This window comes from Triticum aestivum, chromosome 1D, assembly GCF_018294505.1.
Source record: "Triticum aestivum cultivar Chinese Spring chromosome 1D, IWGSC CS RefSeq v2.1, whole genome shotgun sequence".
Classification (NCBI taxonomy): Eukaryota; Viridiplantae; Streptophyta; class Magnoliopsida; order Poales; family Poaceae; genus Triticum; species Triticum aestivum.
The window spans coordinates 467,765,155-467,780,234 of record NC_057796.1 but is presented as its reverse complement, the minus strand read 5'-3'; the positions used below and the strand labels follow the sequence as shown (position 1 = coordinate 467,780,234).

Genomic DNA, 15,080 nt, shown 5'->3' with positions numbered 1-15,080 from the left:
GGGACGGGGACGGCCGGGGCGGCGACGACGGGGACGGGGACGGGGCGGAGACGGGGGCGTCGACGAGGGGCGGCGACGGGGGCGGCGACGGGGGGCGGCGGGCGACGGGGCAGAGGAGAAGAAGCAGATGAGAAACTGAACTTTTTGAAGTGTTTTCTTATATAGGATGGGCTTTTAGTACCGGTTGGAGCCACCAACCGGTACTAAAGGTCAATTTTGGCCAGGCCAAGCGGCGGGAATCGCCTACCTTTAGTACCGGGTGGTGGCTCCAACCGGTACTAAAGACCCACCCTTTAGTACCGGTTAGAGCCACCACCCGGTACTAAAGGGGGTGCGCTGGCGCAGGTGCGGTGCGGCATGTTTAGTCCCACCTCGCTAGCCGAGGGGCGTCCGCACTGGTTTATAAGCCCCAGTGCGGTAGCTCTCTCGAGCTCCTCTCCAATGCAGGCCTACTAGGCCTAAATGTTCTGTGCTGCCCTATGGGCCTACTGGGCCTTTGCGGGCCTGCATCCTGGCCCCAACTACAGGTTGGGTTTCTAATCGTATGCAAGCCGCTGTGGCGCAGTAGGCGGGCTTTTTTATTTTCTTATTTTCTTATTTTATTTTCTTATTTTTTAGCTTTATTTATTTTTGTTTTATTTATTTTTGAGTTGTTTTTTGCTGTATTTAGAGTTTCTTTATGAATATTTTTGCTTTAGGTACAAAAAATTACAAACTTTCTGTTAGTCCCGGTAGTTTTCAAATTTGAATAGTTTAAATTTTGAATTATTTGAAATTTGTGTGAATCACTAGTTTGTGAATAACTTAACTTTGAAAATAGATTTTTCAGTGATTCTTTTTTCTTATGTTTAATATTAGTGTGTTTTATCATTATATTCAATTTGGTAATGCTTAGGTTATTTAAAAAATGAAATGCCTTTGTAACAGATGAGTTTTCGTCCGAAACCCTGATACTTCGAAAGAGATTGTCCATTTTGTAACGAATTGCATCCAGTTTTTGCTGTAACCCTCTCTACTTTTTTGCACATGCTATGTGGGTGAAATTATGATATCATGCCAACTTTCAACCTTTTTGAGTTCATTTGAAGTGCTTTTCAATTTTAGAGTCATTTAGCTCAAAAAATCAGTAAATGCATGAAAGAATTTGTTTGCACATAAAATTTCTTCGCGTTTCAAATGCTAAAACACATAACTACCCTAACTATTACAGAGATTCCCTCTTGGGTGTGAAACACAGAAGAAAGTGATGATAGTGAAGCCGATCACATCCCAGATCTTTGGGTGTGAAACTTTTTCTTTGCGTGTGTCCCTTTGCGCCGTAACCATGGAAAATCTTCATCATTTAACTGGATGCTCGGGTCAATATTCACTGTGAATGGAGCAATTGCATCAAACTTTTCATAATCTTCTGACATGTATGTCTTGTCATCCACTCCCACGATGTTTCTCTTCCAAGAAAGAACTATGTGGCGCTTTGGCTCATCGTATGATGCATTCGCTTCCTTATCTTTTCTTTTTCTCGGCTAGGTAGACATGTCCTTCACATAGAAAACCTGTGCCACATCATTGGCTAGGACGAATGGTTCGTCTGCATACGCAAGATTGTTGAGATCCACTGTTGTCATTCCGTACTGCGGGTCTTCCGTTACCCCGCCTCGTGTCATATTGACCCATTTGCACCGAAACAAAGGGACCTTCAAACCACGTCCATAATCAAGTTCCCATATGTCCTCTATGTAACCATAATATGTTTCCTTTCCCGTCTTGGTTGCTGCATCAAAGCAGACATCACTGTTTTGGTTGGTGCTCTTCTTATCTTGGGCGATCGTGTAAAATGTATTCCCATTTATCTCGTACCCTTTGAAAGTCATTATATTCGAAGATGGTAACTGGGACAGCGAGTACAGGTCATCTTCAATAGAGGCGTCATGCATGGTACGTGTCTGCAACCAGCCGGCGAAAGTCCTCGTTTGTTCACGTGTAATCCAGTCATCAGACCGCTCCGGGTGTTTGGAGCGTAGAAAATTCTTGTGTTCGTCCATATACGGAGCCACCAAGGCGGAATTCTGTAGAACTGTGTAGTGTGCTTCAGTGAGAGAATGTCCGTCCATACATATTATTTGATCCCCTCCTAGCGTGCCTTTTCCATCCTGTCTGCCCTTATGCCGCGATTCAGGAACACCAATCGGCTTAAGGTCAGGAATAAAGTCAATACAAAACTCAATGACCTCCTCATTTTCATGGCCCTTGGAGATGCTTCCTTCTGACCTAGCATGGTTATGAACATATTTCTTTAAGACTCCCATGAACCTCTCAAAGGGGAACATATTGTGTACAAATACAGGACCCAAAACGTTAATCTCTTCGCATAGGTGAACTAGGACGTGCGTCATGATGTTGAAGAAGGATGGTGGGAACACCAACTCGAAACTGACAAGACCTTGCACCAAATCATTCTCTAACCTTGGTATGATTTCTGGATCGATTACCTTCTGAGAGATTGCATTGAGGAATGCACATAGCTTCACAATGGCTAATCGAACGTTTTCCAGTAGAAGCCCCCTCAATGCAACCGGAAGCAGTTGCGTCATAATCACGTGGCAGTCATGAGACTTTAGGTTCTGGAACTTTTTCTCTGCCATATTTATTATTCCCTTTATATTCGACGAGAAGCCAGACGGTACCTTAATCCTGAGCAGGCATTCAAAGAAGATTTCCTTCTCTTCTTTGGTAAGAGCGTACCTGGCATGACCCTGGTGTATGCCGTCTTTTCCGTGCATACGTTGCTGGTCCTCCCGTGCCTCAGGTGTATCTTTTGTCTTCCCATACACGCCCAAGAAGCCAAGCAGGGTCACGCAAAGATTCTTCGTCACGTGCATCACATTGATTGCGGAGCGGACCTCTAGGTCTTTCCAATAGGGCAGGTCCCAAAATATAGATTTCTTCTTCCACATGGGTGCGCGTCCGTCAGCGTCATTCGGAACAGGTTGTCCGCCACGACCCTTTCCAAAGACTACCTTCAAATCCTTGACCATATCATGTACATCAGCACCAGTACGGTGGCGAGGCTTCGTCCGGTGATCCGCCTCACCTTTGAAATGCTTGCATTTCTTTCTTACGGGATGCCTGCTCGGAAGAAATCGACGATGTCCCAGGTACACATTCTTCCTACAATTATCCAAATATATACTGTCAGTATAATCCAAACAGTGCGTGCATGCGCGGTATCCCTTGTTTGTCTGTCCTGAAAGGTTACTAAGAGCAGGCCAATCATTGATGGTCACGAACAGCAACGCCTTTAGGTCAAATTCTTCCCGTCCGTGCTCATCCGACGCACGTACACATGTTCCATTCCACAGCTGTAAGAGTTCTTCAACTAATGGCCTTAGGTACACATCAATGTCGTTGTCGGGTTGCTTAGGGCCTTGGATGAGCACTGGCATCATAATGAACTTCCGCTTCATGCACAACCAAGCAGGAAGGTTATACAAACATAAAGTCACAGGCCAGGTGCTATGGTTGCTGCTCTACTCCCCAAAAGGATTAATGCCATCTGCGCTTAGACCAAACCATACGTTCCTTGCGTCACCTGCAAACTCCTTCCTGTACTTTCTCTCAATTTTTCTCCGCTGCGGCCCGTCAGCGGGTACTCTCAACTTTCCGTCTTTCTTACGGTCTTCACTGTGCCATCGCATCGCCTTGGCATGTTCTTTGTTTTGGAACAAACGTTTCAACCGTGGTATTATAGGAGCATACCACATCACCTTGGCAGGAATCTTCTTCCTGGGGCGCTCACCCTCGACATCACCAGGGTCATCGCGGCTGATCTTATAGCGCAATGCACCGCATACCGGGCAAACGTTGAAATCCTCGTACTCACCGCGGTAGAGGATGCAGTCATTAGGGCATGCCTGTATCTTCTGCACCTCTAACCCTAGAGGGCAGACAGCCTTCTTTGCTTCGTACGTACTCTCGGGCAATTCGTTGTCCTTTGGAAGCATATTCTTTATCATTACCAGCAACTTTTCAAATCCCTTGTCAGATACACCATTCTCTGCCTTCCATTGCAGCAATTCCAGTGTGGTGCTCAACTTTTTCTTGTCAGCTTCGCAATTCGGGTACAACAATTTCTTGTGATCCTCTAACATGCGCTGCAACTTCTTCTTCTCCAAATCACTTGCTCAGTTTCTCTTTGCATCGGCAATGGCCCGACCTAGATCATCAGCGGGCTCATCTGATGCCTCTTCTTCAGCTTCTTCCCGCATTGCCGGCTCAGCTTCTTCCCCCATTGTTGTATCATCGTATTCAGGGAACCCATGGCCAGGATAGCTGTCGCCGTCCTCTTCTTCTTCATTGTCTTCCATTATAACCCCTCTTTCTCCATGCTTGGTCCAAACATTATAGTGGGGCATGAAACCAGACTCAAACAGGTGCACGTGAATGGTTCTTGACTTAGAGTAATTGTGATCATTCTTACAGCCAACACATGGACAAGGCATAAAACCATCCGCCCGCTTGTTTGCCTCAGGCGCAAGCAGAAAAGTTTGCACGCCATTAATGAACTCGGGAGAGCATCGGTCATCGTACATCCATTGTCGGCTCATCTTCATTACACAACACCGAAAAGACCAAATTAATACAAGTTCATACATAAAGTTCATACAACACTTAAATGCAACAAACAAATAACTCTCTAGCTAAAGCATTTAAATGCAACAACAAATGTGATCAAGATCGCAACTAAGGTAACAATTGATCCAACAGCATAATGATATCAAGCCTCACTATCAATGGCATATTTTCTAATCTTTCTAATCTTCAAGCGCATTTTCTCCATCTTGATCTTGTGATCATCGACGACATCAGCAACATGCAACTCCAATTACATCTTCTCCCCCTCAATTCTTTTCAATTTTTCTTTCAAATACTCGTTTTCTCTTTCAACTAAATTTAACCTCTCGACAATAGGATCGGTTGGAATTTCCGGTTCACATACCTCCTGGATAAAAAATATCTATGTCAACTTGATGGGCATAATTTGTCATAAACACGAAATGCAACAACTAGTTTTAAAAGAGAATATACCACATCCGAATCATAACAAGGACGAGGGCCGACGGGGACGGATATCAAAACCATGGCACTATGTATAACAAACAACGTACGGGTAAGATAATTATACGAGTAACTATATATCCAAATCACACAAACATCAATTTTTTATATAAAACATTCATGAACAACAGGCTCACCACAAGGTGGTGCCGGCGACGGGACGGTGCGGGCGATCGACGGTGGTTACGACGGAGATTTAGAAGGCACTAAGTAAACCACACCTACATATGCAAACTAAGTGTTATTTTTGACCTCAAATTGCATATAAATCAAATACTAGCACATATAATTCCTCCCAAATTACTAAACTCACAAATTAATCACTATATAAAGCATTGCAAGAGCTAATCTAGCAATGAGAGATGAAAGGACAAAGTTGCTAACCTTTGTGATCATTTGAATGGATGGGGGCCTTCAAATCTTGACAAAATTTGGGCAAAATGTGTGATGAGCTCGAGAGGAAGAGGGGAAGAACGGAGAGGAGAGGGGAAAGGGGAAGAACAGAGCGAGCTCGGGTGCACGAAGGGTTTATGTAGGACGACCTTTAGTACCGGTTCGTGACACGAACCGGTACTAAAGGTGCTGGAGGGGCCCCAGACTGACAACATCCTGCCACCACTCTCTTTAGTACCGGTTCGTGGCACAAACCGGTGCTAAAGATTCGCCACAAACCAGTACTAATGTGAGCGGCCGGCTAGCCGTTGAAACCGGCACTAATGGACACATTAGTGCCGGCACAAAATCAAACTGGCACTAATGTGCTTCACATTTGACCCTTTTTCTACTAATGCTATGGCCCGCGGGTCTATTTTCCATCACATTAATCTCCCATCAGCAAGGTATTTCTGGCGCCGTTTATTTTGCTTTCTTTACTTTTAGTCTTTATCATAAAAATACCAAAAATATTATCTTATCATCTCTATCAGATCTCACTTTTGCAAGTGGTCGTGAAGGGATTGACAACCCTTTATCGCGTTGGTTGCAAGGTTCTTATTTGTTTGTGTAGGTACAAGGGACTTGAGCGTGGCCTCCTACTGGATTGATACCTTGGTTCTCAAAAACTGAGGGAAATACTTACGCTACTTTGCTGCATCACCCTTTCCTCTTCAAGGAAAAAACCAACGCAGTGCTCAAGAGGTAGCACGCGCGGCAGCTTTGGCATTGATTCCCCCGCGGGAACCGAGGCGATGAGGAGACGAAGCGACGAGAAGAGCCGAGTCGCTGCCAAGGAGGGCCCGCCGATTTTCGTGCCAAAAACGATTCGGCAGGCGCCCCCAAGCGCCCCCCAGCGCGCCAGGTTCGGCCTGAGTCCGCCTGCGCCAATTTCGGCCCGAGACGGCGAAAAAATGGCCATTAAGGACGCGATTGGGCCGATTTTTAGGCGCCGGCGGCCAAAATATCGCCTGGGGGCCTTGTTGGGGGCGCGGCTGAAGATGCTCTAACGTAGTCGAACTCTCATCTAGTTTTTAGCCGGCGTTGTGTGAATGCATGTGTCCTTGAGGCGTGAGTTGGTATGTGTGTGTGTGCTCACACGCACATTGTAATCGTTGTTTCTTGAAATAATTCCTTTCGCAACGCATGAGACTGGTAATAAGCGAGTGAATAAAGGCAGTTAGGCTCACATGAACATATGTACACTGGCAAATTGCTGACCACATGGCTTGCACAAATAATCTACTCCCTCCGCACCATAATATAAGAGCATTTTTTACACTACATTACTGTCAAAAAAGTTCTTATATTATGGGACGGAGGGAGTATATACTAATATAGGGGGTTCTATTTAAGTTTTGGGTTCGGCCATGATTTAGAAAGTACAAATTTAGAGCATCTCCAGCCGCGTCCCCAATAGGTCCTCCCCAGGCGTTTTTGCCGCGCCGGCGCTGAAAAAACGGCCCAGTCGCGTCCCCAGAAGCCCTTTTTCGCCGACTCGGGCCGAAACTGGTGCCGGCGGACCCAGCCCGAACTCGGTGCCCTGGGAGATGCCTGGGGGCGCCGGCACAAGCGAAAAGGGCGCGTGGGTCCGCCCTGTCGGCGAGTCGAGCGCCTCTTCCCGCCGTTTCTTCCCGCTTTTCCCCCACTTCCTTCCCATTCTCTTCATTACTCCCGCCAAGCTCCCTCTCGCTCGCCTCCCAGCCGGCCGCCATGCCACCGAAGAAGTACGTCGTCCCCCGCGCCGCGGCAACCGCGACCGCCTCCGTCGCCCAGCCGAAGAAGAGGAAGCCGAGGGCGCCGCCGTCCAAGCCACCGGGCATGACAAACGTCGAGTGGAGGGCGGAAGTTCAGCGACGGGAGGCTGTCACCACCGATCGGCCGAACAGGGCAATCGCCAAGAAGGCCCGTGACAACGCGGCGCGTGCTCGTCGACCCCTACTTTAAAGACGTCTACATGCAGCGCGGGCGAAGGCGATGGCGAACCATTGGGGGCGTATCCAGGGGGCGTGCAACAAATGACATGGGATCGTCGAGGAGGTTGCGGCTCGCCCGGAGAGCGGCACCGGCGTTGAGGATCAGGTATGCCACGCCGGTCTCCCGCCTCTCTTCGCCGTGTGCGCCCGCCAACTGTTTGTTCCTCCGCGCAGTTGTTGCGCATGTTCGCCTTGTATCGATAGGGCAACAACGACGCCGAATTCAAGTACCTCCACGTCTACAAGCGCATTGACATGTGCGAGAAGTGGGTGGAAGTCCGGCGCACCCTCGACAAGGCCAAGGAGACCTACAAACCGGACGCGCCGACTCCGGGCGCGTCAGAAGGGTGGCCGGACGGCAACAAAGGTGCGAAGAAGGGGAAACACGCCGACGCGGCCACCGCTCGAGTGCAGGAGTCCATCGAGCACTGCCTCGCCGACGCGCAGGCTCGGGTCGTCCTTCGTGAAGAGAAGACCGAGGCGCGGTGGTCGGCGTTGATGTCGACCAGCGCCGTCAAGCTCGACCTACTCCAGACCAACTTCGTCGCGAAGAAGAGAAACACCGACCTGGCTTTCCTGCTGGGCGGGGCGGACATGCTCCAGAGCAACGACGAGGCGGTCAAGGCGTGGTACTTGGTGGAGCGTGGCCTCATCCTGAACCAGCTTCCCTCGACGACGATGCCCACGCCGACGCCCACGTCGACGCCGCCGCCAAGCCCGAGCGATGATGCCGCCGAGACTCCCCGCAGCACAGAAGCCACGCCGACGCCGCCAAGCACGGAGACCCCGCCAAGCCCGCGCACGCTGACTCCGCCAACGCCGGAGGCCGACCTCGCCGTCTAATGCGCACGCGCGTCCTTTCTGCTTTTTGTACGCCGAACTTTTCATTCGATCGCCGAACTTGTGGCCGCTTGATCGCCGGATTTGTGGCGTCTATTTTGTGAGCGGGAATGACTACGTTTGAATTTGCCGCGGCTAGGGGCGCCTGGGGGCGTGGCTGGGAGGTAGGTCGCCCCCAGGGGCCAATCTAGCGCCGGTTCGCCCGCAGGCGTCCTTTTTCGGCGCCCTGGGGTGCTGAACGGCTGGAGATGCTCTTAGTTTGCCATGGGAAAAAAGGAAGCAAAGTGCACTTTTTCACCTTTGTTTTATTCTTGTCGCAAGTTTACATTATACTTTCGTTGGTGTTTTAATCGAAATGTCACATACTGCAGTCATGTCACTTTCTTGTTTATTTTTAGCTACTTTCTTGGTTAATTTTTTTAAGACAAACTTAATTAGTTGATGACAGTGTGATAAAACTAGAATTGCTCACTGGAGGCCCATGAAGGCCCGGTACTTTCAGGGCCCTCGACCAACTTGGTCCACTTGAGGCCCAGCCGCGTCTCGAAACCGCAGAACAAATTAAACATGCACAAAGGCAGGCGGCTATATTTGAACGTGCGCGTCGTCGTTGGTCGTTGCACCCTCCCGCGCTATTAATGGAGCACGGCCACGCGCCGCGACCCAATTTTAGCTCAGCCAGCTGCACGCGCTCGCCGGCCGGAGCTACCGTCCGTGGCAACGCTCGACGGCCGGAGCTACCGTCCCGTCCCAATCAAGGACGAGGAGGTCGGCCGAGCTCATCGGGGAAGGAGGCGCCATGGCCCGGTCCTCCTCCCTCCTCCGCACCGGCGTGCTCGCCATGGCGCTCCTCGCCTCCTTCCTCGGCGTCGAGGCCCTCTTCGACCCGTTCAACATCTTCGGCGGGCGCCCGGAGAGCGATTACCTGGACCCGTTCGGCGGCCGGGCAACCAAGAGCCCGCCCCCGCCCCGCACGGAGCGGGAGGAGACGGGCGCGGCGCAGCCCAACACCATGGGGCTCACGCGCGTGCCGCCCTTGGGCGAGCCCAGCAAGGCGTCCCATGATACCATGACTATCAAAGTTACCGTGCGCGACGACAAGCCCGACGGCGCGTGGACCATTGTCAGCGACAACTCCGGCGTCTCCGCCATGCACCTCGCCATCATGCGCCACGGCCGCGCCATCATGTTCGACACCGCCACCACGGGCCGCTCCCTCATGCGCCTCAGGTTCGACAACTGCCGCGTAGACCCGCGCCGCCACAAGACCGACTGCTGGGCGCACGCCGTCGAGTTCGACTACACCACCGGCGCCGTCCGGCCCCTCAAGATCCTCACCGACACCTGGTGCTCCGCCGGGGGGTTCGACGCCGAGGGCAACCTCGTGCAGTCCGGGGGCTACTTCGAGGGCGACAGGACTGTCCGCTACCTCTCGCCCTGCCACACCTGTGACTGGAAGGAGCACCCATATAGCCTGTTCGAAGGGCGGTGGTACGCCACCCAGCAGGTGCTCCCCGATGGCCGCTTCGCCATCTTCGGCGGCCGCCGCGCATTCTCCTTCGAGCACCTGCCCAAGCCCGGGATGTTCAACCACCAGTCCGTGCCGCTCGCGTTGCTCCGGGACACCACCGACGACGTGGAGAACAACCTCTACCCTTTCGTCAACCTCCTTCCCGACGGCAACCTCTTCATCTTCGCCAACGACCGCGGCATCATCTTCGACCACCGCTCCGAGATCGTCATCCGCGACATCCCGCCGCTCCCCGGCGGAGCCCGCAACTACCCGGCTTCCGCCATGTCGGCCATGCTCCCGCTCGACCTCCGCGGGAGGCAGCTCCACGGCGGCCCCGAACTCGAGCCGGAGGTCATCATCTGCGGCGGCGCCAACAAGACGGCCTTCAAGGTCGGCGAGATCGGCCAGTACGGACCCGCGCTCAAGGACTGCGGCCGCATCAACCTCGTCAAACAGGACGCGCAGTGGGCCACGGAGGAAATGCCCGTGCAACGCGTCATGGGCGACATGCTCATCCTCCCCAACGGCGAGCTGCTCCTGCTCAACGGCGCCGCCAAGGGGTGCGGGGGGTGGGGCTTCGCGCGCCAGCCCGTGCGCTCCCCGCTGCTCTACTCGCCGTCGGCGCCGCAGGGGTCCCGCTTCCGGCCGCTCACGCCATCCACCATCTCGCGCGTCTACCACTCCACCGCCGCCGTGCTCCCCGACGCCACCGTGCTCGTGGCCGGCGGCAACACCAACTCGGGCTACAACTTCAGCGGCGTCGACTTCCCCACCGAGGTGCGCGTCGAGCGCTTCACGCCGCCCTACCTCGACGGGAGGAGACATGTCGCCAACCGCCCCATCATCGACCCCCACTCGCTGCCCAGGGAGGGGATGCGCTACGGGGCCAAGTACACCTTCAGGTTCCGCACGCCGCTCGACCCCGTCGTGGAGGCCGACGTCATGGTCACCATGTACGCGCCGCCCTTCACCACGCACGGCTACTCCATGAACCAGCGCCTCCTCATCCTCTCCGTCACCTCCTACATCCCCGACCCCCAAGGCTACGCCATCACCGTCGACGCGCCCGGCAAGCCCGAGCTCGCGCCGCCCGCCTACTACCTCGTCTACGTCCTCGCCAAGGACGTGCCCAGCGTCGCCGTATGGGTCAAGATACAGTGAGTGACCCCGCGCATTGTCCGTGCGTCCGGCCTATTAGATTAGATGGTTGTTAATTCATTTCAATCCTTGGAGTACATAATATATAGCAGGCGCAGATTTAAATTCTAAATGTAGCACCGAGATATCTAATGGCCCTAGTTACTCTATTTGTCTCTCTCCTCATTAACTACTTGTCATCTCACCATTTTTGCTTATATGACATCTATGTTACTTCCTCTGTCTAGGTGTATAAGTCACCTTACGAAAACCAAATAATCCCAAAACACTTAGGCGCGTTGCATTAACTCTCACCTTGTTTCTTGTTTCTTGACATATCAATCAATAAGGCTAGTCATAGTGGGGAGTAACATAGAGTGTTACTAGTCCATGTTACTATCTTCATAGTGGGAAGTAACATATATGTGATATCATGCAAGCCATCATTTATTAACATGTAGACTCATTTTACCTTGGGATGTGTTATGTTATAGTAACATATTATGTTACTCCAAACACCTCTCTCCTCATTAACTACATGCCACATAAGCAAACTTTTCTTGGGGTGTGTTGTGTTACTAGTTAAGTTACTCCCACTATGACCAGCCTAAGAGATGTGGGGCGTGCATGTTTTCAATGACTCGAGACTACGAAACACGACATGCAGTGGTAGTTCATTGCATGCAATGCTATTAATTAACGAATAAACATTAAGTTCTCTCGTTTTCTCCTCCTTTTTGGTCACAGTGCACAATCTAAGATGACTTATTCACCTAGACGGATGGAGTACTGCTTATGTTACTCCCACTATGAGCAAAAATTGTGAGGTGGCAAGTACTTAATGAGGAGAGAGGCAAATAGAGTAACATAATATGTTACCGTCACATAGTGCTTCCCGATGCAAAATGAGTCTACAAAGTAATAAATGAACGCATCTATGTTATCACACATATGACACTACCCACTATAAAGGTAGTAACATAGACTAGTAACACTATGGCATATGTAACATCTAACACATCTATGCAAATAGAGTAACATAATATGTTACCGTCACGTAGTGCTTCCCGATGCAAAATGAGTCTACAAAGTATTAAATGAACACATCTATATTACCACACATATGACACTACCGACTAAAGGTAGTAACATATGCATGTTACCACACATCTATGTAACATATGCATGTTACTAGTCTAAGACTAGTCACATCGGGGAGTAACTTAGACTAGAACCAGGACTAATGGGTGTATCAGTCTCGGTTCGTGAGACCAGGATGCCGGCCGGGCCTCGGCAGGCACCAGTCTCGGTTCGTCTGACCCCTTTAGTCCCAATTCCAAACACGAACCGGGACTAAAGGTCCTCGCTCCTGGCGCAGCCCCTTTAGTCTTGGTTGGTGGCTGGAACCGACCGGGACTAAAGGTCGGTCTTCTGTCCCGGTTCTAGCCACCAACCGGGACTAAACAAATGCTTATATATATGCCCAACTTGACTAACCGCGGGAATGGGGGCAACAGTGGCAGCGATAGAAACTACACCAACAATCCCTCCGCCTAGCCGATTTGCCAGATCTGCGGCAACTTTCCCAACAAGCAGTCTGGCGGTGATGGTGACCGCGCCTGCGGCAACTTCTCAGGATATTTCCCTGTCAATGAATTAGTCTCACCTTTCTGTTGTTGCTGGGAACCCATAGGCAAGTCATGTGCATTGGTGGTTTTGGTAGATTGTTTCCTTCTTTCATGGTGCCCCAAATTTACGAGCGAGCAATTGCAACAGGACGGCGGCGGCATTAGCGAGTGAGTTTGTGACTACAATGGTGCATGTGTGCGGTCGTTTACGAGCGAACGGATTGTTTTGCCCTCTTCCAACTTGGTTTCAATATCCTGCCAAATATTTTGTTTCAATCTCCTACATGTCCTGTCTTGTTATTGATTCTTTACTACTGATTTGGGGATTATTTTTAGGGTTTGCTGTTGGTGCTGAATTGAATTGGGGAAGAAAAGCCGCTACCCCATATGCCACTGATTCCAATCGAAAAGCTGCTAAATCTGACTGCTGTTTTCTACCCATGCTACAAATTTTTCATTAGTCGTAAGATTTAGTACATGAGGTTCTTTTGTACACACATATGATTCAGTTTCCGGTCAATTTGTTTGATGCTAGGAACCAAAGGCCCTGTTTAGTTTAAGATATGATATCCCTACTCCGAAATCACAGTTTGCGTACCTAGCTAATTTTAACTTAATTAATATAAATGTTAGGAAGGACCGATGGTTTCTGCATATTAGAGATTTGTCGCCTGACTGATAATATGCCATAACGGGATTAGGAAACCCAAAGAAATTCTTCGAGTTCTCTTCTGAAAATGAAGCAGCAATAGCATTTGTGAAGATGAACGATGAGGTAAAATACAACTTCGGGCATCCGTGCATAAATCACAAGCCAAGTCTTGCACGGTAATACACAACCCTCGATTCCATTATTTTCCTTATGCCAACAATTGTTTTTCTACACATAATGATTTCAGCTGCTTGATGGTAGAAATTAACATACAGTGATGCAAACAACGGACACTATGATCTACACAGCGAGTCATTTCTTCTTTCCCTAAAAACAAATATCATTTCTTCAATCTGGAATATGTGATGTTAAATTGAGCACTTGAAATGTGCCCTGGATTTCATACATTTGCATGGCCACCAATGCGCAGTTTAAGTTCAATATTATGCCACCACAGCGGGACACAGATCTATCTGTGTAGTTTCACTTAGAATTGTAGATTCTCTATACTGGAGTTCAAATGTTAAATCCAGTATTTTATGTCATTAGTGTACTTCACGCCACAGCTCATAATTTTTCACCCATAGTCGATCATTTAAATGTTTTCCGTATCTATATTCTACTTTACGGGTCTGCAAAAGATCTGTAAAATCTCATGCGGGCTGTTCAAAATTATATATTTTTACCCTGGTATTCAAAATTATATATTTCTACCCTGGTATTCAAAATATATAGTAGTCCATGCTACAAATTGAGGCGCTCAATTCAAATCTTGGTTGATAATTATACCTTCATTTCTTTCATAAATACTTATATTGTCGTTTTGATGAGTGGGCGTGGCAACGCGCGCCTTGATGTTTTAGTATCTCTATTATTAAAGGGCAATCTGTGTGTTACTTGGTACCAGCCTCCCATCACCGATGGAACGATCGCATCCCTGGGGAACGTATCTCGTGCACCAAGGCAATTGGTGCTACCGGTGCACCGGACCCCGTTGCACATTTAAAAATGTTCAAAATAATCCGGAAAAACTTTAGTGTATCGACACAACATCAATGTATGTCGTCACAAAAATTCAAATCCAAATTCAAAACAATGCTCAAGATACAAAAATGACAAATTTGACATCAATGTGCTAATGGGCCAAAATTGGAGCCCAACTTGTGTTGTGTACTATTCGGTGTCAAATTTGTTATTTTTGTATCTCGAGCAATATTTTGAATATTGATTTAAATTTTTGTGACAATGTACATTGGTGTTGTCTCAATGCACTATTTTTTTCTAGACTTTTTTGAACATTTTTGAATATGCAACGGACGACCGGTGCACCGGTAGCACAAATTGCCCCGGTGCACCAGATACATCCCCCTCATCTCCGTCCTCCCACCGAAAAATTCTGCCCCCTCCCACCGTCACATGGGAAAGAGGAAAGGAAAAAATAGTGCATCAATGCCTGATAAAGAATCGTCCTCCTCCCGATACCCCCTCCCCCTAATCCGCCCCCCATATCACTTGCCACGTTGCTGAGCTGACATCCTCCAAAACAACAATGCCACATTACACCGATCCTCGCCACCAGGGTCTGCGCACGGATGCCTAGGTTTTGTTTCCGCGCACCTTGGGGTTGATCTGGTCGCTATCGTGCATCGAGGGGGTGCGCAAGGAGCGCGCCTCAGGGTCGATCCAGGTTCTGATGTGCGTCATCCTTATGGATCTAGTGAGGAAGGAGAGGGGCGTTGGGCCGCCGACGAAGCTCTGGGAAGGGGAGGAAAGGGAGGGAGGTCGCC

At 49.7% G+C, this 15,080-nt stretch overlaps 1 protein-coding gene across 1 annotated transcript; it reads left to right on the top strand.

The window, feature by feature from the left end:
* Positions 1–9,054: 9,054 nt before the first annotated feature.
* Positions 9,055–11,193, top strand: LOC123176235 (aldehyde oxidase GLOX1-like). Its single transcript, XM_044590541.1, has one exon. The coding sequence runs from the start codon at positions 9,163–9,165 to the stop codon at positions 11,035–11,037; it is 1,875 nt and encodes a 624-aa protein (XP_044446476.1). The 5' UTR covers positions 9,055–9,162; the 3' UTR covers positions 11,038–11,193.
* Positions 11,194–15,080: the final 3,887 nt, after the last annotated feature.

Excerpts from the sequence above, each read along its gene's own strand:
- LOC123176235 (XM_044590541.1), top strand. The coding sequence starts at position 9,163 with ATGGCCCGGTCCTCCTCCCTCCTCCGCACCGGCGTGCTCGCCATGGCG.